General features: G+C 42.5%; 1 protein-coding gene across 1 annotated transcript in view; it reads left to right on the forward strand.

Annotated features, from left to right (window-relative positions):
- The first annotated feature begins 290 nt into the window (after positions 1–290).
- The window catches only part of MYO3B (myosin IIIB), a 422,856-nt gene continuing 397,058 nt past the window's right edge, over positions 291–26,088 (forward strand). Inside the window, 6 exon segments of the mRNA XM_040227940.1 lie at positions 291–370; positions 5,634–5,817; positions 6,784–6,918; positions 17,132–17,236; positions 17,495–17,594; positions 19,784–19,860. Coding sequence (XP_040083874.1) covers positions 291–370; positions 5,634–5,817; positions 6,784–6,918; positions 17,132–17,236; positions 17,495–17,594; positions 19,784–19,860 — 681 coding nt within the window.

A 26,088-nucleotide genomic window follows, 5' to 3' on the forward strand; every position in this document is an offset into this window, starting at 1 on the left:
GAGGCCCTGGGCACAGACATAGGCAGAAGCACCATCTACCCACCAAGGTTAACATTCTGGCCAGGAGCACCTTTTCAGCTGTCTGTAGGGCTGCCTCCCCAAGCAGATTATCACCACCTTTATGGGCTGTATAAGCAGCCACTGTTTGGGCTGGCTGTTTAATCAATCATCAGAGAGTTTATAGAGTCGGGTATTGATTTTAAAGACAGCAGACTGGCAAGCCTATTAATGTGTGCCTGTTCTGCTGCACCTTTATTTAACCCTGTCTGTGAATGAATGTCCAGATCAACATGACGGGCGTGGCAGTGGAACCTGGGGGTCTGCCTCCCGCTCACCCATTACTGGTGTCGACTGTAGATGATTCCCTCTGGTGAATTTTTCTTGTTTTGCAGAGCGCAGAGAGCGCTGTCTATTAGGTCTGTGACGCGTTTGGCTTCCATGTGGGAAGCATCTCCCTCACAGAGCTGTTCAGTATTTGGTGCAGTTAGTCAGAAAGAACCATTGCTAATCAGAGGATTCCCTTAATTCTATTACGTGGGCTTAGGAAAGCCTGGATTCCCATTCCTGTACTGCCCCGACACAGTCCTGTCACCAACCTGGACTTAAGTTTTGTCTGTAAATTAGTGTGTGTGTGTGCATGTGTGCACACGCTCGCGCAAGTGCTTAGTCAAGTCTGACTCTTTGCAACCCCGTGAACTGTAGCCTGCCAGGTTCCTCTGTCCATCGAATTTTCCAGGCAAGAATACTGGAGTAAGTTGCCATTTCCTCTTCCAAGGGATCTTTCCAACCCAGGGATCGAACCCAGGTCTCCTGCATTGCAGGCAGATTCTTTACCAACTGAGCCACCAGGGAAACCCATTAGTTAACTAGGTAGGACTCCTATACCAAAGTACCACAGACTGGGTGGCTTAAACAACAGAAATTTATTTCTTCAAAGTTCGGGAGGCTAGTAGTCCAAACCAAGATGTTGGCAAAGTTGGTTCCTTCTGAGGGCTCTCTCCATGGCTTGAGGATGACCATCTTCCCTCTGTTACAGAGTCTTTCTTCCGTGTGTCTGTGCCCTAATCTCTTTTTTAAAGGACACTGGTCGTATGGATTAACTTCCTCCCACCCCTTTGCCCCATAACCTCATTTTACCTTGATTACCTCTTTAAAGGCTCTATCTCCAAATACATTCTGAAGTACTGGAGATTAGGACTTCACCATATATGAATTGGGGCAGGCTTTCCTGGTGGCTCAGACAGTAAATAATCCATCTGCAATGCAAGAGACCCACGTTCGATCCCTGGGTCGGGAAGATGCTCTGAGAAGGACATGGCAACTCACATCAGTATTCTTGCCTGGGAAATCCCATGGACAGAGGAGCCTGGTGGACTACAGTCCATGGGGTTGCAAAGAGTCAGACACGACTGAGACTAACACATACACACATACAGTCATATGAATTGGGGTGTGGGGAAGTTACAGTTTAAGCCTAATAGGGGATGAGATGGTGGTGGTGGAGGTTACTTAATCAGGGATTTTCTAATAGTGCTTGGAGAAGATCCCAGATTCTAGGGTGACAGACTCTCTTGGTTTGCCTAGTTCTGAGGTTTCCCAGGCTACAGGACTCGCAGTGCTGAACCCAGCAGCTACAAGCAGACCAGGGGGCTGGTGCTCCCTCTGGTCCCTCATGGGAGGCAGTGCAGGCTCCCGCTTCCCCAGCCTCCCTCAGCCAGAAGGGCACTGCTTCTCTCAGCTTATCCATCAGCATCCTAAGTAAGATTTAATTTAACAAAAGGGTGTCATGGCCCCAAATCATCAGGAAACCACTTGATTCAAGGGCCTCCAGGGTCCTCTCCCACTGCCATGGGCTATGATTTCATTTCATTTGCGCACACCAAATTCATGCCGTTTGTTGGAAACTGATAACTGATTGGAGCAGACAAATTTGGTTCTCATTTGGTTTGTGGCTGAGGGTAAAATAAAACAGAACAGGAAGCTGTGCTGCCTCTGCTGTGCCTTTGTGATGGCAACTGTCACTGGTCGAGCACTCACCACGTTCACCTCATTCTGTCTTCATCCTCTTAGACTCATAGCCACAATGTGAAGTGGGTGGCAGAAGCAGCCCCACCATGCCAATGAGGAAACTGAGGCCAAGAGAGATGCGTTGCTAGGCAAATCTTGGGGCTAGGCAGGGCAGGGCCTGGATCATGCAGGCATTTTGGCTCAGCACCTCTGTGTCAGTGGCGCTGAGCCCAGATGCAAGTGGAGAAACAGGGCCTGTCCTGGTGAGTATAAAGTAATTCTACCCATGCTGATGGGCCAGATTCTTCTCTCCAGGAAGCACATCTCATTACCTTCCCCATCCCCACTTGTCTGGCCTTAATCAACATCCTCAGTTGATCCTGCCTTTCGCTTTTGTAGAAGCTGAGCCGAAGAGCAGTTCCCAAGGTGTTCAGAGGTTTTGAGGATCTTGCAATAAAGGACAGTGATTTACATAGGGACAAAATCGTTCACTTGCTAATTCTTTTTCATGTCTTCTGATGAGATTAAGGGAAAAGTTTGTGCTAATCTTTAACTCTATCCTATCACTCCATGATCTCCTTCTTTTCCCCAAAAGAACAGGGGCAGTAATCTTTGACTGTACTTGAACAACTGTTGTTTTTAGTATAATCATATTTTCACAGTTAATTTTGATATAGGGCAAATGATTTAGGGTAGGATATGAAGTGCCTTTAAAAGATATATATGGGACCTCCCAGTGATTAAGACTCCAGACTTCCATTGCCTGGGGTGTGGGTTTGATCCCTGGTCAAGGAACTAAGATCCTACATGCCATGTTGTTATTGTTGTTCAGTGGCTCAGTCATGTCCAGCTCTTTGTGACACCATGGACTGCAGCACACCAGGCTTCCCTGGGGTTTGCACAAACTCATGTCCATTGAATTGGTGATGCCATTCAACCATCTCATCCTCTGTCATCTCCTTCTCCTGCGTGTAGTCTTTCCCAGCATCAGGGTCTTTTCCAATGAGTCAGCTCTTCACATCAGGTGGCCAAAGTATTGGAGCTTCAGCTTCAGCATCAGTCCTTCCAATGAATATTCAGGGTTGATTTCCTTTAGGATTGACTGGTTTGATCTCCTTGCTGTCCAAGGGACTCTCAAGAGTCTTCTCCAACACCACAGTTCAAAAGCATCAATTCTTTGGTGCTCAGCCTTCTTTATGGTCCAACTCTCACATCGGTACGTGACTACTGGAAAAACCATAGCTTTGACTACATGGATCTTTGTTGGCAAAGTGATGTCTCTGCTTTCTAGCATACTGTCTAAGTTTGTCATAGCTTTTCTTTCAAGGAGCAATTGTCTTTTAATTTCATGGCTGCAGTTACCTCCCATAGTGATTTTGGAGCCCAAGAAATAAAAATCTGTCAGTTTCCTTTGTTTCCTCATCTATTTGCCATGAAGTGATGGGATCAGATGCCATGATCTTAGTTTTCTGAATGTTGAATTTTAAGCCAGCTTTTTCCTGTTCTTCTTTCACTTTCATCAAGAGGCTCTTTAGTTCCTCTTCATTCTTTGCCATTAGGGTGGTGTTATCTGTATATCTGAGGTTGTTGATATTTCTCCCAGCAGTCTGTGGGCAACAAAAAAATTTAAAAAAACATAAGACATCTATTTATGTAAAAAAGCAAGTAATTTAAATTAGTAGCTAATAGCACAGGTAACATACATATATGGCAAGAATTGTGAAACATGTGCTGAGAAAGGTGGATTTTGGGAAACACTGGCCAAGGGGAAAGCTTAGAGTTCATTAGAATCTTGAAACCAGAAGATGAAAATCAGGAGTTGTTTGACCCCCTGACCTTTTAGGGTCATTGTCTCAGCCCAGGGTGACCCTGGCCTGGGCTCTCAAGGTGCTGGTTGGAGACCCCTTCAGAGCATAAAATTCCTGCCAGGTGGACTCTGGAAAGACAGACTCCCTCCCAGTATCAATACCACAGATAGTGGGATTTTGTTTGGTTTTGGTAATGGTTTTCAATATCTTTGAAATGTCCCCATCAGAAAGGGTAAGGATGAAAAGTGAATTTTTGTTCCAAGTCAAAAGGCTGTGTCTTGAGGGAATGCAGTCTGGAAGATAATTAGAAGTAGAAATTGGATTGCCCAGCATGAGGCAGAAGGGCTCACTCCAGGTGGACACCTGGGGACTGGATGCTGTGGTTGTTCCTGTTGGAGTCTAATGGCCCCTTTCCTGAGGTTAGAAGCAGCCTGGGGTTGAGACCCCTCTTCCAGCCTTGGAGTAACTATATTTGAAGGGGCTTTTTCATGGGACCAGTCTAGAGTGACTTTGTTTGCCTGCCAGGCTTGCTGCTGGTACTTTAAAGTACTTAAACTTTACAGGGCCAAGTCCTTATTAAATAGACTACTGCTAAGGTGGGGTGAGCTTGCAGCTTCTGGTTAGCCATTCAGTATGATTTCCACAGTAGGCTGTTGCTATGTGGACGGGGTCTGGGCTTGGCTAATCCTTGTAGGACCTAAGACCTGGATGACAATGGATACTGTGCACTGACTGATGCTATTACCAGACCCAATTTAGGTTCTCTTACCCTCTCACACCAAAGCCAATCCACCGACAGCGGGGTGTGGTGAAAGAAAGTTCGATATTTTCTGCAGGGCATCAGGCAAAGAGAATAGACAGCCGATGCCCCAAAGACCTGAACTCCCTGATGGCTTTGGGGAAGGACTTTTAAAGCCGGTGTAAGGGAGGGTGTGTGATCAACTTGTACACAAGCATCTCAGATTGGTTGGCATCAAGGTGAAGTTGCAAGCATCATCAGCTTTCTAGTTTCAAACAGTCTAGAATCTCTGTTCTTGTGGTCAGCAGTTTTCATCTGTTTGCAGTCTTCTTCCTGTAGAAACAATTCAGAAATGTGTGTCAGGCTTTTATCCATATCTTTCAGTGAACTGGGAGTTTAGTGTTTCTGCTATGTGGCGGATTTATAGTCTAAGTTGTTACCAGTTTCTTGGCCCAATAGCTCTTCTTTGTTTCTATATCTTCACATTTCCTAATCATTAACTCTTGAGCCAGCCTTTCGAGACTCAAGGGAGTCCTGGAAGATTTAACATAAGCTTTCTGAAAGGACAGGGACAGAGGGCTTTGTAGAGGCACCAGATCCTCCTTCCTAACAGCCCAGACTTTGCACACAGAGGCTGGATGCTAGTTTCTAGTGACCATCAGAGAGACCTGGTCAAGGTTACATAATTTGGCTGTAAAGATCTCAGACCTGAGACTTTCAGATTTTTTCCTGGCATCAGCAGCCACTACTAGCAACCTAGAATGAGATTGTCTGGTCATGACTGGACATCCTCTTTGGCCCTTTTCCTCCCTCCTTCAGTGTGAATATAATCTCCCCTTTTAGAATTGTGTTTTTAAAGATCTTCCAGAGCCATGCAGCCCACCCTATATCCTCTACTCCCATTTCTTAAAGAGGCTTCAAATCTCTTTTAAAAAAATCTACTTAAAGTACAAGCGGACAGTACAAAAAGGAAAGTACTACAAGATTGCTGGTTAAGAAATAAAAATATTCTTGTTTCAAAAGCCCATTGACACTAATCCTGTGATCTGTTGCTCATAACAAACTTTTCCTCCCACCAGGAGACATCTGTATGGATTGTTTCATTACAACACCATGATGCTTGGACTTGAATCGCTTCCAGATCCCACAGATACCTGGGAAATTATAGAGACCATAGGTAAAGGCACCTATGGCAAGGTCTACAAGGTGACTAATAAGAGAGATGGGAGCCTGGCCGCAGTAAAAATTCTAGATCCAATCAGTGTAAGTAACCACAATATAGGGTTTCATGCACACTGAGTTTTCAACTTCTTTCTTGATTCTGGGGGTGATTTTCTAGAGATACTGAAACTTGACATGATATCCCAAAATGAGTTATGACTCCCTGGCCCATCTGAATGAAGTGAAGTGACATGAAGTCGTGTCTGACTCTTTGTGACCCCATGGACTGGGGGTCACAAAGCCTACCAGGATTCTCCATCCATGGGATTTCCCAGGCAAGAATACTGGAATGGGTTGCCATTTCCTTTTCCAGGGGATCTTCCCAACCCAGGGCTTGAACCCGGGTCTCCCACACTGTAGGCAGACACTTTACTGTCTCAGCCACCAGGGAAGTCCGGCCCATCTGAATGAAGGGACTTCGTTTGGAGTCAAAAGTTCCTTTCATGATTTTCTAGATGATTTTCTCTTGTCCATTTTACTACTGTTTTGATTTTAGTCCCCAGGGCTCTTCGACAGTTATTCTCTTGTAAAGAGTGATGTTTTGGGTTTACACAGAGTCTGGTCTCTCTGTAAGTCACAAAGTGGCCCAGACGTGTGGTGTTCAGTCATCGTAGCCTGGCATCCATCAGAGCACTAAACACTGAGCTTACAATGCTGTCCACTGTTTAGCACAGTGAGGTTATAAGTGTTGTACCCTGGTTGGATCCCTTTGCACTACTTCTCTTTAATTGCTTTGAAAATTCAGACATTTTTAAATTTTAAAAGGATATTTATGATATTATTCTTAAAGATATATAATGAAGACATTTTACTGATATAACAATTGGAAGGCTTTAGTTGGTATCTACATGTTCATTGTTAGGTGTTTTCAAGATATGGTAATGATGACGTAAAAAATGCAGACTAAATATGCTTTGTTAAGGGGTTACCTGATCATGGTATCAGTCCTGTACCTTACCTCACACATTATACTGAATTCAGCATGCATTTTTTTTTTACCCTATATAGGATATGGATGAAGAGATTGAGGCAGAATACAACATTTTGCAGTTTCTCCCGAATCATCCCAATGTTGTAAAGTTTTACGGAATGTTTTACAAAGCGGATCACTGTGTGGGAGGACAGCTGTGGCTGGTTCTGGAGGTAAGAGGCTCCCATTAGATGACCATCGATTCAGACAGCTCACCAAGGGTGAGCAGACACGTTATTGCCTAGATACTATAAGATGCCCATTTAGGGGAAATGATCTCTCCTGCATATCACAGGTACCTTACCAGATGTGGTATTCTCTACGTTTTACAGGTAGGCTGTGTGCTGAAAATGTGCATGTTTCTCTGCTTCTGAGGTTTTAATAATCTTTTTTTCTAATACAATGGATATAAGAATACAGTTGGAAAAGGTTATTTTCTACTCCAGGCTGGGAAAATTTCACAGAAAACGTGTTCCAATGGATTGCAGCTCATTTTCAAAAGTTGTTAACCCAAGGTTTACTTGCTCGCCAAATTTGAATCAGCCCATTCATGGTCATTAATCCTCATCTCAGGTTGGATTTTCTGAAAATAAACTCTGACAGTTGTTAATGGAAGGTTATTGGAGAGTTCCTCTTCTTGGGGCTAGACCTGGACGAAAGGTGGGATTGGACAAGGGAGACAGGAAACATCAGTGTAGTTGCAACAGAGGCCTCAGCCCATCCTCAGGGAGAAGAAGACCTGGGATGCTCTTGTAGGGTCGTCCTGTATTTTATCTTTGCATCAACCAATCACTGGGTACATGCCACCCTGGGCGGGCATGTGGCCTTGGGGGAGGAGGTTCCCTGTAGCTAGGCACAATTCCTGGTGAGAGGTGCCTCTGATACTTGGGAGCAGGGAGCATCTGATATTCCTGGCCACATCTGCTTTGAAGAGACAGTCTGAAGCCAGCATCACTGTATCCACTATAGTCTTGCCCTTCTCTCTCCCTTGTTAATGGAAATGAATGTATGTAACTGGGTGCAAAAGAGTCCATTCCCTACAAATACAGTTCCTCCATGGGACTAACATGGCAACAACGCAGTGACAGCATGTGAAATCAGTATATTAGGACAGGTCTGTTGTATTGCCTCATGCTCACAAGGCCCACCCTCGTCTGTCCTAGACTCCACCCCTCTGAACCAGCCTCCGTGCCTGAGGTCACATGTGTGATCCATGAGCGTGGGGACATGTGTGAAAGCTCTAAGAGAGAAGCAACAAAGGGGAGGTCAGTCCTGGATTCACTGTCTGGGTTCTTTTGTCGAAAACCTCCCATCTGGCTCTAGGAGGGCTTGGTCATGAGAAAATATATATTGGATGCCATAGCAACCATGTATGAGAAATTCATCTGTTGTATTCAGATGGGATAATCTGTAAGGAACATTTCTGTCACACTAGTTGCACTCTTCAGAATATAAAGATGTAAGGGATTTTGGTTTTTAGAAATCATCTTTGTCTGTTTAGTTGACTGGTTACATCACATAGTATGTTCTTACAGTATCATCTTTAGGATTTTATTATCCCCCACTCCTTCCCTGGGAATATTACAGATTTATCCTGCTTACAAAGCTCTAGAATATTAATAACATTAATTTTTAAATGCTTATTCTCACATAATATGAAAAGTAATATTTCTAGGGTCTCTGAAATAATAATTTCTAGTACTGTTGCCTGGAAATTCCCATGGATGGAAGAGCCTGGTAGGCTGTAGTTGGACACAACTGAGCGACTTCACTTTCACTTTTCACTTTCATGCATTGGAGAAGGAAATGGCAACACACTCCAGTGTTCTTGCCTGGAGAATCCCAGGGATGGGGGAGCCTGGTGGGCTGCCATCTATGGGGTCGCACAGGGTCGGACACGACTGAAGCGACTTAGCAGCAGCAGCAGCAGCAGTGTCTCTAGGGTTATATTCTTAAACTCTGTAAGACCTCAGTGTTTTAAACCTGATTATCATTTAATAATATAAGTACAGTGACCAAGAAGTCCTAGTTTCCTTTCATTTTACCCCGACTTAAAAAGACTTTGCATTCAGATATGGAAAACTGGACCTTCCAGGGGTTTTCCAGAGCTTGAAGAGGGACTGTCCCTCCCTCCATTTGACCAGGTGGGTAGGTAGGCTGCTCAGACCTGCCACCACCTGGAGGACAAGTGCTCTTCCCCATGAGGAGTGACTGAACGTTAGCCCCTCAGGCACAACCAAGGCAGCCAGAAAGGGCCGCACCTGGTCTTGAAAGATGAGAAGGAGCTCAGAACTGTGACCTGAGCCTTGTGCAAATACTCCCCCGTGGACTGTCTCTTGCTTTTTCTGGGTGACTAAGCACAGATAATGAGGTTGCCCTGGCACACTGAATTATTCATGCCTCAGCAATACAGTATGCAGATATTATACCTTTTGCAGGTTGTGTTGGTCCATGCCAAAGCTGATGGCACGGGGAACCAGATATCCTCAGTCTTTTCTGTCTAGGAATAGGCCAACCATGCCAGGCTCCTGGGTTAGCTGTGTCCAGTGCCTCCAGTATGCTTATAGATACAGATTCCTGAACTCCTAGAGCTGGCAGGGACCTCAGCCTTCCTTCAGGTCACTCTCCTAGTGTTCAGTTGAGGAAAAGAGACCCAGAGAAGGAGTGGCCTGCTTACTGTCCCATAACCAGTTATACGGCAGAACTAGAGAAGGATCGCACTTCGCTTCTCTCCCTTTCTATGTCGCTGCTGCCCATGGTGCTCTCTGTCAGGTCTGGGAAATAGACTTTGGATCTCTGGTTGAAATGGCAGCAGTTCCTGATTACACACACACACACACACAAACACACACACACACTCTGCTGGAAGATAATGACAGTCCACACAGTACCTTGACTATGTTGCACTGCCTATAGCTTTTTAATGAGTGCTTTAGGAAACTTGCACAATAAAATTATGATCTGTTTAATATTGCTCCCTTCATCCTGTATATTGAGATTAAATTTATATTGCCTTTGCTGTTTCCTTGCTGAATATGATGAAAGGAACCATGAGAAGCTATTCCACAGAGCAATTCTTGAGGACAGAAAAATGTTATTAATAACCCTCCTAAATCAGCACAACTCTGAAAACAAAAGCAAATAAAAATGTCATTTCTGAAATTAATTACTAATTGTTACCAGAAAGCAAACCAAAGCTTTCCTCAGTGACAGACAACTACTAGAGGAGAAAGATATGGAGACAAAAACATACATAATAATCTTTTGGATAATTTGTGAATAAGTTTTATCCTAGTTAATGTTAAATTCAGAAAATCTACAAGTTTTATTATCTCTCACCTAAATGAAATATAATAAGAAATTAGAACTTTAAAAAAAGCTCCATATTCAGACAAAATGCCTAGTATTTGCTAAGACATGAAATATACATATTTTTTGTTTTCCTTTGGTGTAAAACTTTCCACTGGTAAATACTACTTCTGCTCAAATAATATGTTCAACTTAAAAGAAATAGTTGAGCATTTAGAGTGCTAGTGACAATGTAAACTAAAAAAGTACTTATATTTTAAAACCAAATGAAAGAATTATTTTTAACCTGTTTTTCCTCTCAAAGATCTATGTGTAAGTTCAGTATCTAAGCCAAAGTAGGGGGAAATGATACCTCTGTTCAGATTTTGCATTTATTTATGTAAGGCCCTAGAAAGTCCAGTCTAAGCCCACTATCATTGCAAGTTAACACCTTAAAGCATTTTCACCCACTGATATTGTGGCATGAGTCAAGGTTATCATGTTAACAAGTCAGGGTCATAGTGGAACTCTGATGGTCTGAACCATGTTTTGATTGGCCAGAGATGGTTAGAAAGCCCTGGAGCACAGAACCCTGACTCCAAGGGCAGTTTCTGGCTGGATCCTAGAATGAGAGTCATTGGAATGCCTGGGGGTCAGAAGGAAAGTACAGAACATTTGGGAGTGGAGAAGGTAAGAACTTTGAAATGCAGCTGAGTTGCACCCTATATTCATGTGCTATTTTTATTCAGCAAAAACAAGAGGGCCTGAGAAGCTGAAGTGTTGGAGTGATTCTGCCTACTCACCGAATCTACGACGTGCTCTGGAGAGAGGCTGAAACAGGAGGTGGGGGTCTTGGGGCCCTCCTGCCTCTCGTAGTATGAGCATCTTCCTCCCAGCCCACCCTTACTGGAACTCCACGGTTTCAAGTGACATTGTTTTCATTCTTCTAGGGGCAAGACAGTGACTTTACTTTGTATCAGTAAAATAAACACATGTCTCCCAGTGCTGTGGAGGAAAACTATGTTGCTTGGCCTTCCTGAGAGGTGGACATTGTCTGACATGGTGCTCCCTAAGGCATCTTCAAGAGTACTTTTGATAATCCTTGCCTTTTGCTTTATGCCCTCTGTAGAACCTAACACCCTTGAAAGATCAAGTCCACTGAACAAAAGAGCACTGAAAAGAAATTCCTCCTAATTCTGTCCTCTTAGGGCAAATCAACTTGCCTGTACAGGAGCTACTTGAAGGTTAGAGTTTCAGCTAGAATAAAGGTCTGGTGATTGTGTTGCATGGGTCACTCTTTAATAATGTGGAGGAAAGTTGATGGCTTATGGAGCAAGGAACATTTTATTGCTTGAAATTACGACCATCTTAGCAAATGCACATACTGTGATTGAATCAATATTCAACGATGTTTTGGAAAATAGATGTGGAATGTAAATGATTTTTCTGTTTTTCTTGCTTTGGAGCAAAACGCTCATTAAATTCAAGATGCATCCAGCTGCCACATTTCCTGAACGCTGAGGGCGTAGGGAGGAACTCAGGGGTGCAGACCTACCTCTGTATTTGAGTCTGATGGCTGGCAGCGTGGGTGGGAATAAAAGGCTGCAGGTGCCAACCCTCAGGAGTGGGTGAGGTAGGAAGCTTGGCTGCCTCCTTACAGCTTTAAGAGGATTATATTATTTGATGCATTTAAATATAGTTCCCTTGTCATGCTTTTAAAGTGTTCAGTCCATTTCACTGAATATTTACTCTGATTAGACAATTGTCAGTGTGTACCCGCTTTCCTTTTTTATATCCAAGTACCCTAAATCCTTTCCCTGTAACCCACAGGCTGCCCTTTAAAACCTTGCTAGTGAGCTTATCAACTTCACAGGACTGCTTCCTCTAAAGGTACCCTGAGCAGTTTAATTATATGTTTCTTTGAGGCACAAGAAATCAGACAGCTCTTAAACTCTGACATTTAGTGAACAAAAGGCACCAACTGAGTCAGATTCTATTGTTGTTCTTAAATCCACAGCTGAGTTTTGATCCTGCTGACAAAATGGCTGCTTTTAATCTATCCGTAGGTTCTAGAGCTATGAAGAAAGTTTGTAAGTTGGCTACCCATCTAAAATGCCACCAAACAGGCTCTTGTTGCAGAAATGGCCAGATTGAAAGTAGGGCAGGAGAGAGACTAAAATGAGGTTTCAGGGGAAAATTCCAGGGTTGAGTTAGCTTGGATCATCACCCAGTATTTAATTTAAATATTCTCTGGGTAGAATTTTAATAGTGCACTTGCAATTCAATAAAGCATGTGCCTCCCTGAGACGGAAGCCAGACCGAGAAGTGGTTCTGATGAAGGTGTGGCAGTGCTTTGCATGTCGATTACTGCTTTGGCTTTAGGGGATCAAAGAACTTTATTGATATTCTCACAAGATCCCTAGACTCTGTCTCTTCTTAACTTTCTCTATCCAACTGGTCCAAAATTCCTGTCAATGCTGTCTTATAAAAGCACCACCCCCCAACACCCACTCTGTATCTGTCCCTGATTCTTTGTCCTCAGGACTCTTGACTTATTGACCTTGCTTCTCTTGATTGCTTCAATATCTCCTGACAAGTGTCCAGCTGCCTGTGTCTTCCTGTTCTGTCCACCCTCCAGTCTGCTACCAAGGTCTTTCTAGAAATCTGAACAGACCTGTCTAAAACCTGTTGCTAGCTTACCACTCCTATCCAATGGTATATTATGGTATCGTAATACGTATGCATAAAGTCCACACACTTTGGCAGGGCACGCCTGCATTCCCTGTCCCCCTTTCTACTTCTCCATCTCTCTGTGCTAGATTCTGTCCCTTTGTCCCAACAGTGGCAGAGTACGTAGAATTCAGACACACAGACAGAGACACATGCACGCACGTAAATGGACCGGCAAATAGGAGCACTCCCAACCCACCTCATTCTTCTGTGCTCCCTTCCTTGCACATGATGTCCCTTTTCCAAGGGTGCTCTTCTTCCTGTTCACCTGCCAGAAGCTCCTTTGTCCTTCAGAATCATTGTATGTGTTACATCCTCCGGGAAGAGTTCCAGACTGTTTCCTCTCCACCCTGGCATGGCAGAAGCCACCCTTCCCTCTTCAGTGCCACCATACCCCTGGGCATACTCCACTTCCACCTGCCACTCTTATTACTCACGTGTCCATTTCTGGTGTTGAGCTCTTTGAGTGCAGGGACAGTGTTCATGATTGAGTAATACAAACTGGACAGTCACAAACGACTGAGAAGCAAGAGGTCACTTTCTTTTCAACAGCTAAACCTAACATTGTTCTTGAGCCCCCAGCCTGCCTAGAGGAAACAGTTGATTTGAACTCATTCTGTTAAACTTAGTCAACTGAGTACTTCTTTGGAAAGGGACAAGTTTGGGGAATTTGTTTCCCATTTTCACAATCCAGCTCAAAGCTTAGTCACTTGGATAAGGACTTAGTTTTTTTATGGTTTTCCTTTTCCCTCTTCCTGTCCTTCTCTGGGGTGACATTTCGATCTGAATACAGCAGATGCTCATGTAAATCTATGGCAATGAGACCACACTCCAACTGTGTGATGACCCTGAGTCCTCCTACTGTCTCCCTGTGTATCTCCCTGTGTCTTAGGTCCCTGATACTCCTTATCATGGGGTCTTCACTGTCTCTCCTTTTCATTCAAACTCTAGCCTTGTCCTTGTTGCCAATGCAGCATCAAGTTCTAAATCTCTTGCAAGTTATGAGCAGGCTGTTGTTATTGTTCAGTCCCTAAATCATGTCTGACTATTTGCAGCCCCATGAACTGCAGCACGCCAGGCTTCCCTGTCCTTCACTGTCTTTTGGAATTTATTCAGACTCATGTCCATTGACTCCGTGGTGCCATCCAACCATCTCATCCTCTGTCACTCCCTTCTCCTCTTGCCCTCAATCTTTCCCAGCATCAGGATCTTTTGCAATGAATAGGCTCTTCACATCAGGTGGCCAAAGTATTGGAGTTTCAGCATCAGTCCTCCTGATGAATATTCAGGGTTGATTTTCTTTAGGATTGATTGGTTTGATCTCCTTGCTGTTCAAGGGACTCTCGAGAGTCTTCTCCAACACCATAGTTGGAAGGCATCGATTCTTTGGTGCTCAGCCTTTTTTATTGTCCAACTCTCACATCCATACATGACTACTGGAAAAACCATAGTTTTGACTATACTGACCTTTGTTGGCAAAGTAATGTCTCTGCTTTTTAATTCTCTGTCTAGGTTTTTCATAGCTTTTCTTCCAAGGAACAAGCATCTTTTAATTTCATGGCTGCAGTCACCATCTGCAGTGATTTGGGAGCCCAAGAAAATTAAGTCTGTCACGATTTCCATTGTTTCCCCACCTATTTGCCATGACATGATGGGACCAGATGCCATGATCTTAGTTTTTTGAATGTTGAGTTTTAAGCCAGCTTTTTCACTCTCCTCTTTCACCTTCATCAAGAGGCTCTTAAATTCCTCTTCACTTTTGGCCATTAAAGTGGTATCATCTGCATATCCGAAGTTGTTGATATTTCTCCCAGCAATCTTGATTCCAGCTTGTGCTTCATCCAGCCTGACATTTGCGTGGTGTATTCTGCATAGAAGTTAAATAAGCAGATGACAATATACAGCCTTGAGGTACTCCTTTCTCAATTTGGAACCAGTCCGTTGCTCCATGTCTGGTTCTAACTGTTGCTTCTTGTCCTGCATACAGGCTTCTCAGGAGACAGGTAAGGTGTAGGGACAGTTAGAATCCCAGGCTTGGTGGATCTTGAACTCTACTGCCACTCTACAGCACAGACAACACTTTGTTGGCATGAGGCTCCTGGGAGGAGGTCTCCCTGCAGATTTCTGAATAAAAGAGGTTCATATGAAATGGTTTCATCATCATTATTCCTTTATACAACTCCCACTTCCAAAAGGGAGCATCCCCACCCTGATCTTATTCTCTCAAGCTCTGCAAGCTCTATGCCATCAGCCTTGGAAGGACTTTTTTTTGTGGGTCCAAAACATCCCTTCTGTCATGTTCTGCATTCTTTCGTGATCATCATTTGACTCTATGTTCAGTTTTCCTGTTTTTGTTCCTTTGATATATAAAATCTAATTGGGGGAGTCCTGAGAAAATTATTTTATGTTTATTGAAAGATTAGCTTTTGAGATTCTTCTACGAATCATGACACTGAAAATGCATTCACTGTTCAAGGGAGTATTAGATTGAACATTGAATGTTATGTGTCCTTCAGGGTCATGTAAGACATAGTCGAAATAAAAAGAATATGGAATCCTTTGGAAGAAATTACACTGGTACTCAATATTATGGTCATGAGAAGTGTTGGTGTTGAGTTAGCAAGTTACACCAAACACTGGTGGAGACAGGATTCTGAGGACACTTATATAATCCCAGACCACGATAGCCTTCAGTGCATTTCACTGTTCTTGGCTCCCTCCTGAATCCTTTCTGAGAGATAGTGATTTATCATGGTTTTATTAAAGATTCCCAGTTCTATACTGAGGCTTCCCAGGTGGCACTAGTGGTAAAGAAACTGCCTGCCCTGCAGAAGATGCAGCAGATGAGGTTTTGATCCCTGGGTTGGGAAGATCACAGAGAGGAGGGCATGGCAACTGACTCCAGTGTTCTTGCCTTCAGAATCCCATGGACAGAGGAGCCTGGCAGGCTACAGTCTATGGAGTCGTAGAGTCAGAAGTGACTCTGCCCCCACAAACAATTCTATATTGGATTTTTGGTTGAATAGTGTTGTTTGTGAGCAACTTACATGGTAAAAACATGGGCAGATTCAGTTTCAGCTTATCTTGATTCTTAATGCGTGGGCAAGGTATCTGCCATGTATGTAGCAAGAAGAGATACATTCATCAAACAAAAACATCTCCTCACCATTTATTAAAACCTTGCAAATGTTTGTAATTAGAGTCAAATAGATCTTCATGTACTATTCCCTTGATAAAGAGTGTCCTCTTTCAGGAAAGGTGCTAATATGTGCTCCCTCAGATTGCCTTGCTTACAAAAAGCCAGCTGACTCAAGCAGCCACAACCAGGGGACCCCCACTGTTCACTAGTTAACTTTTTCTCAAATTACACAAAGTGCCAGGAGGAAACCTAGGTCTCTAAATTAGGGTCTTGACTTTATATGGACAAGGATGGCTCTGCAGATCTGGCAAAAGCTGTGAATTTTCTCAGCAGGAAAGTATAAGATGAATATACAACATGCTGCCTACAGTTTCAAGGTATATACAAGCCCTGCTCAAACCACTTAAGAACCCTTGATTTAAAATGGCATATAGCACACCCAAACCTCCACATTGCCTTCTGCATTTAGTCAAAATTTTCCTTGAAAACCTTTAAGTTGCTGTGAAAAAATAATATGCCTGGTTTATGTATCTAAAATCTCGGTATATTCTATAACAGAGAGCAAGTATGAAAGGTATACTTTTACAGTGTTTTTAATTACAGGGGAAAAAAAGAGCATAAAGTTGTTGAGCTTCTAAAGTTGAATATGAAAAGGTTAGATGAACATATGCAGCGGCTCCGTCCCATAAATCTGACATGCAGTGGCAACTCCAGAAAGAGCTGCTGGTTGGACGTCTGGTGTCTGCAGTGCCAGCACTGGAGACAGGAAGATTTGAAATAAAATTTATCCCCTCCCAAGAATCAAGGGCGTTCATCTTGACTCTGTCTTTCCTTCAAACTGCATGTGTTTTTTTTTTTTTAAACAGACGATATTCATGTAAAATTTCCAATAATAACTCACCATGATTATTATATGCATTCTCTTTTAAATGTCTAAATAATGTCTTGTGCTTAGCTATTTAACTTGAGAAAGAAGTCAACTTTTTTGGACTTGTATTTTCAATCGTAAGTCATCACCTTGAATAAATATATGCAAACACATACACACACAGAATTAGATTTGACTGTGCAATGGAAATTTGAAGTTTCATTGTTCCAACCTAGAGTTTTGTGATTTGCAAATTTACTGCTTGAGGTTGGTAATCGGTGGCCTTTTCTTACTGTCTTTTTTCTTTTCTTTTTGTATGTATGCTCCTGCTGTCTCTCTCCCCTGGCACCTCCTCTTGCAGCTGTGTAACGGGGGCTCAGTCACCGAGCTTGTCAAAAGTCTACTTAGGTGCAACCAGCGGTTGGATGAAGCAGTGATCTCATACATCTTATACGGGGCCCTCTTGGTAAGGACGTCCTTCGAGGTGGGGTTGAGGGGGCAGTTTGTCATTGGTTGGCTCCCCACAGCATATTAACAAGGGGAAACTGCTCTATAATATGCAAGGTGTATTAACAGCAGGGAGGTGTAGCCTAATATGGACTTTGATTAGATTTTTTTTTTTTGATTGATTAGATTTTAATAGTAGGGTAATTGTTTAAAACTAACCATTGCAAATTTTCCTTTTCTCTTTCCTGTTGTTTGGTGGTGATGGGACTCCATGAAGGGCCTTCAGCATTTGCACAATAACCGAATCATCCACCGTGATGTCAAGGGGAATAACATTCTTCTGACAACAGAAGGAGGAGTTAAGCTCGTTGACTTTGGTAATGACTGCTTGTCGTTTGTTTTCTTGATGTGTGCAGTTTAGCCAAAGGCAACAATTTATTGTGATCTCAGAAGACTGGGGCCTCTCTTCTACACCATAGGCTGAGGGCCTTTCCAGTGACACACAGGCTGGAGAGTAGGGAGGGGTTCACCAGATGGATCACCCTAGGAGATGCTGTTTGTTAATCTATTTTCAGCTTTAGAAGCAATTTTATTAAAGAGAGAATATGAAAGTGTTTCAAAAGACAAATTTGATGGGAAAAATTTTGGTTTGTTGGGAAGGATTTCACAACTCAGGGCAATTGTCTATAATTTACATTTTGTCTATTGTTCTTTTGCATATGAAAAGAGAAAAACGTTTGGTCTTTTAAATGACTTTCTCTAGCCTCAGGCATACTAATTCCCAGTGAGCAGAAGGTAAAATAGTCCTTTGGGTCTGGAAACTAACATCCCTTTAAATTGTGATTATTGCTGCTACATGTGAGGCTGGTTGAACTGGAAACATTAACAGGAAATGGAAGGGTGAGAGGAAACGGAGAGCTGTATCACCTAAGGCCAGAGAACTATTAAATATCTCCTTACAACACTCCTTGTATTGAATCCAACAAACCATTTGATCTTCCTTTTAAGTTTATCAAATAGTTTAATCTTCTAAATGAATTTAACAACAGTCAGTCCTTCAGCATGACTGCTATAAATAATGAGAAAACATTTACAGAAGCACTTTTTTAAATGTTCTTTTTCAGTATCAGCCTAGGAGGAGAAAAAATGATTTTGTATGTTCATTGGTTTATTGGTAAGAAAGAATTTAGTGTTAAAATGTATCAGTGAATCATTTGCTCTGAAGAAATTACTCAAAGATAAATGAAATTGCACTAAGTAATTGGTCTGTTTTTTTAAAAAGCAAAGAAAAATTTTAGGGTGTTTAAATAGAATTTAAAGAACCCTCTTCTGGCTTCCTAATAAAGAGTAAAGAATGCAAGCTGTTAGTGGAACTACCCTCAAAAAACAACCCATGGTACCCATTGGCAAATCTATGCCTAATGTTCTTAAAGATATGTTCTTTGCTGATGAGCACATGTATCCAAGTTTTTTAGTTCTTATCGACAACATTAGTGGCAACTGTTGTTATTGTCTTAAGGGCTGCAGTAGATTTCTGCTTGGTATAAAACAGTACCTTATATTTGTAGAATGCTTTTCAATTTATGTCATTTTCACAGTTGTTCCCTTGATATTTAAGAGCTCTTTGTGTTAGGTGTAATGAACAGTATTATTCCCAGTTTAAAGGTGGGAAAACTGAGACTCATTGTGAGGTTGTCTGCTCGAGGCCTTATAGGAAAAGGCACAATTGCTATGGGAAACAGGCCTTCTGACTCCTAATCCAATTCACCTTTACTTCTGTTGTGGCATAAAAGAGAGAGCTGGCCGAAGACTAAAACAAAGTACATAGGAATTATATTAAAATTCAAATCCTCAACATTGAGCCCTGGATAATAATAGTCTTAGTCTGTTTCTTTTTCCATTTGACAAATGTATTTTTCTTGACAGCTTTCCAGCCTTCTAGGTAAGATAAGGCACTGAAATTTTTTTCTGTCTACACTGATGCTCAGTTATAGATAATACATGCCAATTTTCTTCCTCCATCAAACAAAGCACCATTTTAAGAAAGATATCACCTGAAATATTTTGGAAATATAGTAGGAAGGTATTTGGGGTTAATCCTAGTTCTTGATGCTTTCTTTTGATTCCAATTTTGCAGCAGTACGGATAGAAATATTCACTAGAAAAAAAATATCCCAGTGATTTAGATAGAGTGAGACATGCTCATACCTATAGTGTTTGGTAAACAACAGCCTGTGAGCCAAGTCTGACCTGTGTCCCATTTTTGTACACTCTATGAACTAAGAAGGATTTTTTTTTTTTTTAACAGTTGGGGAAAAAATCAAAAGAAGAGTATTGTACTTGAAAATGATATGCATCCCTAAATAAATTTTTGTGAAAACACAACCACACTCATTTGCTTTTGTGTTATCTGAGCTGCTTTTGCAGAGCTGAGTAGTTGTGACAGAGCCTTAAGCTCACAAAGCCTAAGATATTTGCTGTCTGACTCTCTATGAAAGAAGTTTGCCAGCCCTGGTCGAGCATCATCGTCTGCTTGCGGCTGGATTATGACATGCTTTTCTTGTAGGTGTCTCAGCTCAACTCACCAGTACACGTCTACGGAGAAACACATCTGTTGGCACCCCATTCTGGATGGCCCCCGAGGTGAGCAGAGGGCATCTATTTCTGTGTATTTGTTGAAAGCCTTGGTACTATGCCTTTCTTATGGGAAAGTCACACACTTCACAAAACTTTCAGCAAGAAGAAAATCCTTTATCCTCATTGAACTGTGAGAGTTCTGATTTGGTGGGTGAGAGTGATGACATTTAATCTCAGGACTAGGTGACAGAGGCCCATAGAATACCTTCAGGCAGTTAGGAAAAAGATGCCCCCTCCAGAAGATGCCATGTTCTCCGAGGGTCATGGCTTGGCAAGTTCATCCCACCATTGTGTAAATTAGAAGAGGTCACCTTCCCTGGATAGAGGCAGACTCAGTGACACATGGGCTCAGTGAAGAGACAGATTTCAGTTCCAGGTGGCCTACAGAACAATATGCCTTAGTCCTAGCTATTTTTTTATACTGGATATATAACAACTTTATATATATATATATACCTTTTCTGTATCTCTAGTAAAACCTGGGATTTGGGTCTAATTTTTAGTTCTGGCATCACCACAAAATCCTCTGTGAAATGACACATATAAAAGTTTGCAGAATTTCCAGGCTAGATACCAACAGACCCTGAAGCACAGCTACAGCTTTGCTTGTCAGGTCAGCACTGAATTCCACAGCACTCTGGCCTGGGATCAAGCAAATGGGCTCTTGTAATAAGAGGACTTGTGTAGTCATCTCCTTAGAAATGGAGGGAGAAATGTATTATGAAAAACTACAAAGCCAGCAACATTCAAATGAACAGTTTTCATTTAATGAGACAAATGACATTGTCTTGTGAAACTCAGTTGTCCTTTGCAGTGTGAATCCATTTCAGAGCATGACAGCATGGATTATTTTGAGTTACTTTGTCATTCTTATTACTGCATACCGTGTGGTGACCCGGTTCTCCCACCACTTTACTGTCTCAGCTGTGTGATCTCCTTGTTTAAATAGCGTCTCTTTTGGGCTCTAACCGGTACATCTCTGTTGACTTGATGCCAGCTTCATAATAAAAATAAATATGGGCATTGACGTTATGTGGCAAATGACCATCCAGATAATCTGGAACATGTTTTTTTACTGCAACTTCTCCCATTTCATTATTACATATAAAATTATCATTGAAACAAAGGCTGCTGCTGCTGCTGCTGCTAAGTCGCTTCAGTCATGTCCGACTCTGTGCAACCCCATAGACGGCAGCCCATCAGGCTCCCCCATCCCTGGGATTCTCCAGGCAAGAATACTGGAGTAGGTTGCCATTTCCTTCTCCAATGAAACAAAGGCAAACCATAAAAATTTTCATAGGGATTGCATGTACTTTGAGAAACACTGTAGGAGAAAGTCAAGATTCCTTTGGATGACGAATGAAGCCACTCACATTCAAGCCTCTCTGCTGTCCAACCTCATCTCAGGTTACTTTCCCCCAATTTACTTGTTTTTAATGCCTCAGCAGTAGTGGAAAAACAAGTAATTCCCCAAATCTGTCCTTATAGATCATTCCTTTAAAACTTTCATATATGTTGTTACATCATCTGGAGTGGCCTTCAGAACTCTGCAACTTTCCTCCTCAAGCTTCAAGTCTCTCTTAAATGCTATTCCCCTAGGAAACCGTCCTTATCCTCGGCCAACACAGAGGCTCTTTTTCCTGAGTGTCCACTGCAGCCTTTACGCTCTCCATTAGCAAGATATGACCATTGTACTATAGTTATTGACAAGCAGGTCTTCTAACTGAACTCTAAACTCTAGCAGGGACCTGGGATGCTCGGCTCTCAGCGTAGTGCTTGGTATAGAGTAGGTGCTCAATGTGCATCTGTTGAATGAATGAATATATCGGTTAAAAAGGAAAAGTCAAGGAGAAGATGAGTTTGGAGGGTAGATTGAGGAGGGCTTTACGACTATTGGTATTCACACATTGCTCTGTTGATTTTGGTTAATTTATTATTAAAGGAAAGCATAACTGAGGCCACTCAGTTCTTATTTAGGGTGGCATAAGCCAGAAGATGGTGTTCCCATTCCAGTCTTCAGCAAGTTGGTGTTCTCAGAAACACAGAGCACAGAAAAGGGAAGGCTGCTCTCGGCTTTATCATTTCTCATGAAGTGCCTGTGACTTTTAGGTTTCAGCTGGGTTGAAGAAAATAGGTGGAATGTTTCTACTAGGGGCAGTTTAGTGGCCCACAGTGAGCTTCTGTTGCCCAGATTGCCTGGAACTGGTTCCCCTCTTATCAGGGAAAAGCTAGTGTTGCATCTTGCCTGCAATAGTGGATAAATTGAGGAGTAGGCAGATTATGGTATGGAGACCTTGAGAGTGCCTCTCAGGAGCCAAGTGCCCAGTTTCTGAGTATGACTCAGAGGTTCTCTCAGAATGTGTGCTTGCATCCAAGACACTTTGGAACCAGGCTGCAGCTCCTGGGACTCAGTACTACACTGTCCTCATGTTTTTATTCCCCAGAGTCTTTTTGCTCCATGACCCTCTACAAGAATGTCCATAGGAAGAATCTTACATTTGTCAGTTCCATTCAACAAACTTAAAAAAATTATTTTATTAAAGTATAGTTGACTAACAATGTTGTATTAATTTCAGTAGTGATTCAGTTATACATATTTATATTCTTTTTCATGTTCTTTTCTATTATGGTTTATTACCGGATATTGATTATAGCTTTCTGTGCTATACAGTAGGTCCTTGTTGTTTGTTCTATATATAATAGTTTGCATGTTAACTCCAAACTCCCAGTCCATCCTCCCCTACCCACTCACCCCCTTGGCAACCCTAAGTCTGTTCTCTTTATCTGTGAATGTGTTTCTATTTGGGTGATAAGTTCATTAATATCATATTTTAGATTTCACATATAAGTGATATCATATGGTATCAGTCTTTCTCCTTCTGACTTACTTTACTTAATATGATAATCTCTAGTTCCATCCATGTTGCTGCAAATGACATTATTTCATTCTTTTTTTTATGGCTGAGTAGTTTTCCTTTTGGGCTTCTCTGATAGTTCAGTTGTAAAGAATCCACCTGCAATGCAGGAGACCCCAGTTCAATTCCTGAGTCGGGAAGATCCGCTGGAGAAGGGATAGGTGACCCACTCCAGTATTCTTGGGCTTCCCTTGTGGCTCAGCTGTAAAGAATCTGCCTGCAATACGGTACGGGAGATCTGGGTTTGATCCCTGGGTTGGGAAGATCCCCTGGAGAAGGGAAAGGCTGCCCTCTCTAGTATTCTAGCCTGGAGAATTCCATGGACTGTATAGTCCAAGGGGTCGCAAAGAGTCAGACAGGACTGAGCAACTTTCACTAGTGTTCCTTTCAACAAACTTATACTGTCCTTCTGTGAGGCCAGGGTTTGGGTCAAGAGGAGTCCTTGAAAGGATAATCAGTAATGGTTCAAATGGATATTGTCTTTATATGATGGCCTGCAGAGAATATTGACCTTAACATGCTTTCATTTCTGCTTATGCAAATAAGTGGTATTTAGATTAAATATGGGAGAAGGCAATGGCACCCCACTCCAGTACTCTTGCCTGGAAAATCCCATGGATGGAGGAGCCTGGTGGGCTGCAGTCCATGGGGTGGCTAAGAGTCGGACACGACTGAGCGACTTCACTTTCGCTTTTCACTTTAAGGCATTGGAGAAGGCGATGGCACCCCACTCCAATGTTCTTGCCTGGAGAATCCCAGGGACGGGGGAGCCTGGTGGGCTGCCGTCTCTGGGGTCGCACAGAGTCGGACACGACTGAAGCGACTTAGCAGCAGCAGCAGATTAACTATGACAGCAGTGCATGTAATGGCAATGCCAGTGGAATAAAACGACGGCATGCCACAGTGCCTGTCCTTTGAAAACACAGTTGAAAGACCCTTGATCCTATTTTACTTTTTATAATTTATTTAATTTTTGGCTGTGCTGGGCCTTCATTGCTGCTTGGGCTTTTCTCTAATTGCAGTGAGCAGGAGTTGCTCTCTAGTTGTGTTGTGCAGGCGTCTCCTTCTCTTGTTGTGAAGCACTGGTTCCAGGTCTTGTGGGCTTCGGTAGTCGCAGCACGTGAGCTTAGCTGTTGTGGCCCGTGGGCTCTAGAGTAGTTATGATGCATTGGCTTAGCTGCTGCTCAACATGTGGGATCTTCCTGGATCAAGGATTGAACTTGTATCTCCAGCATTGGCAGGCAGATTCTTTACCAGCGAGTCACCAGGGAAGCCCCTATTTTATTTTTCAGAAATTGAACCAAATTATTTTTTTTCCCTTTTGCATTTGCACTTTGATTTCACCAGCCTGAGAAACTCCAACATCTATAATAATTCAAATAGGCTACAGGCTTCAAACCAGGTAGCTGATGAAATGTGACCAGACCACCGTCAAGTGTTGACTTGCAGTCCAAACAGCAGTTCACCAGGGCAGCTCGAAGCTGCAACATGAATTATCATGTTCACAACACTCTCCACTTACTTTCTCTTGCCACCTCAGGTAGACACTAGGAAGGTTGAAAGATGCTGAGTGAAGGTGGTATCAACTCAACCATGTAGGAGAAGAAAAATTCCAGGGGGTGCCCTTAGTGTTATAATACTTTGAAACAGTGCTACTGGGGAATTATTGGCTGGCATAGTAAGAGTTGTTCTAGAAGTCAATATCAGTAGAGTTTTTTTTCTTTTTTTTTTAAACAAACTGAGCATGTCAGTAGCATACTGTGACCCAGGAAGATGATTTTAAATGGGAAAGAAAGATGCTCAGTGTTAGAAACCAAGAGTCGGGCACGACTGAGCACCTGAACTGAACTGAATCACATTGCATTCTCCCTGTGTATTCGCTTTCACGTGGCCATCCTGTTATAAGGACACCAGTAATACTGGATTAGGGACCCATTCTGCTCCAGTATGACCCCACTTTAACCAATTACATCTGCAGCAACCCTATTTTCAAGTAATTTCACATTCTGAGGTACTGGGAGCTAGCACCTTAACGTATCTTTCTTGGACGACACAGTTCAACCTGTAACAACTCTCCAAAATACTTAGCACTCCTCCTCTGTAGTAAATAATTCAGATTTCTAAGGTAATCAGCCAGTCATTTTGAATCTACAGATCCTCATGTTACAGGTGCTAGGTTAGTTAGCTCAGCTTTGCCTATCTGCACACATGGGCATGCGCGCGTGCACACACACACACACACACGCACAGACACACACCCCCCTCTATCTCAGCCTTAGGTGTTTGAGGCATACATAGTTCTTTTTGTATGTGCTAGAGTGTACCACATGTTCTTCTGGATGTACATAACAAACTGCCTTCTCACATGGAGCCTCAACACCTTGAGGATTCTGTGCTATTCTACCTGCTCTCTGGTCAGGTATTTTGGGATTATCTCCGAGATGCTTGGTGTAGGTCACTTCCCTCAACCTAATTAACAGTGAGCCTCTGATCTCCCTCCTTGCCTGTGACTGTGGCTTGTATCTTATATATATATATATATACACAAAACATCGGTAAAGGGAGAACTGCGTTAACTCACACGATCCTCCCTTTACCCATGTTTATTGCCTCTTTTCTCCATCACTGTCTCCTGATAGCCAGTTTCTTATAATAACATGAATAGTAACATCCCACATCTGTATAGAACTTTTACAAATATTGTTTTTAAGTGCTCAGCTAGCTGTGAAGATGCCAGTTAGTTAGGCATGATGACATTGACTTTATAACGAAGGAGTCCAAGGCTCTGCCAGGCTAAGTGCTCAGGAACACTGGGTGGGTAGGTGGGTAACATTAACTGGAACCTTTGTGTTGTAACTCAGTGAACTCAGGCACTTCCAATACAACCGATGCACACTTCAGTATTGGATTGCTTGGCTAATGTTTGCACTGAACATCTGCCAGATAATTTCCTGGTTCATAGCAGAAAGGGACACAAGCCTGATTTATGTTTATTTCTGGTAATGGCAGGGATGTAGGACTAGTTAATGCTTAATCTACCTTTCCTACCATCACAGGTAGTGAAGAATTAAACTATTTATAAATGATTGAAAACCAAAGAAAGTGACCAGGATCATCATTATGGTTTTTATTGAGGATATTTGTAGACTCTATTAAAATAATGCCTTACAGTTAGCTGGGAAGCACTGGTGGGACCATGCTGATTGTTAAAATACTGAAATACTTTGGTCCTAGATGGTAAGAGGCTGCCATCCAGAACATCTAGAGTATTCTTTGGCCACCAGAAGTGTCTGTCTCTTTCCCTGGACACCCAGATTTC

Source organism: Oryx dammah, unplaced genomic scaffold (genome assembly GCF_014754425.2).
Source record: "Oryx dammah isolate SB20612 unplaced genomic scaffold, SCBI_Odam_1.1 HiC_scaffold_27, whole genome shotgun sequence".
Classification (NCBI taxonomy): Eukaryota; Metazoa; Chordata; class Mammalia; order Artiodactyla; family Bovidae; genus Oryx; species Oryx dammah.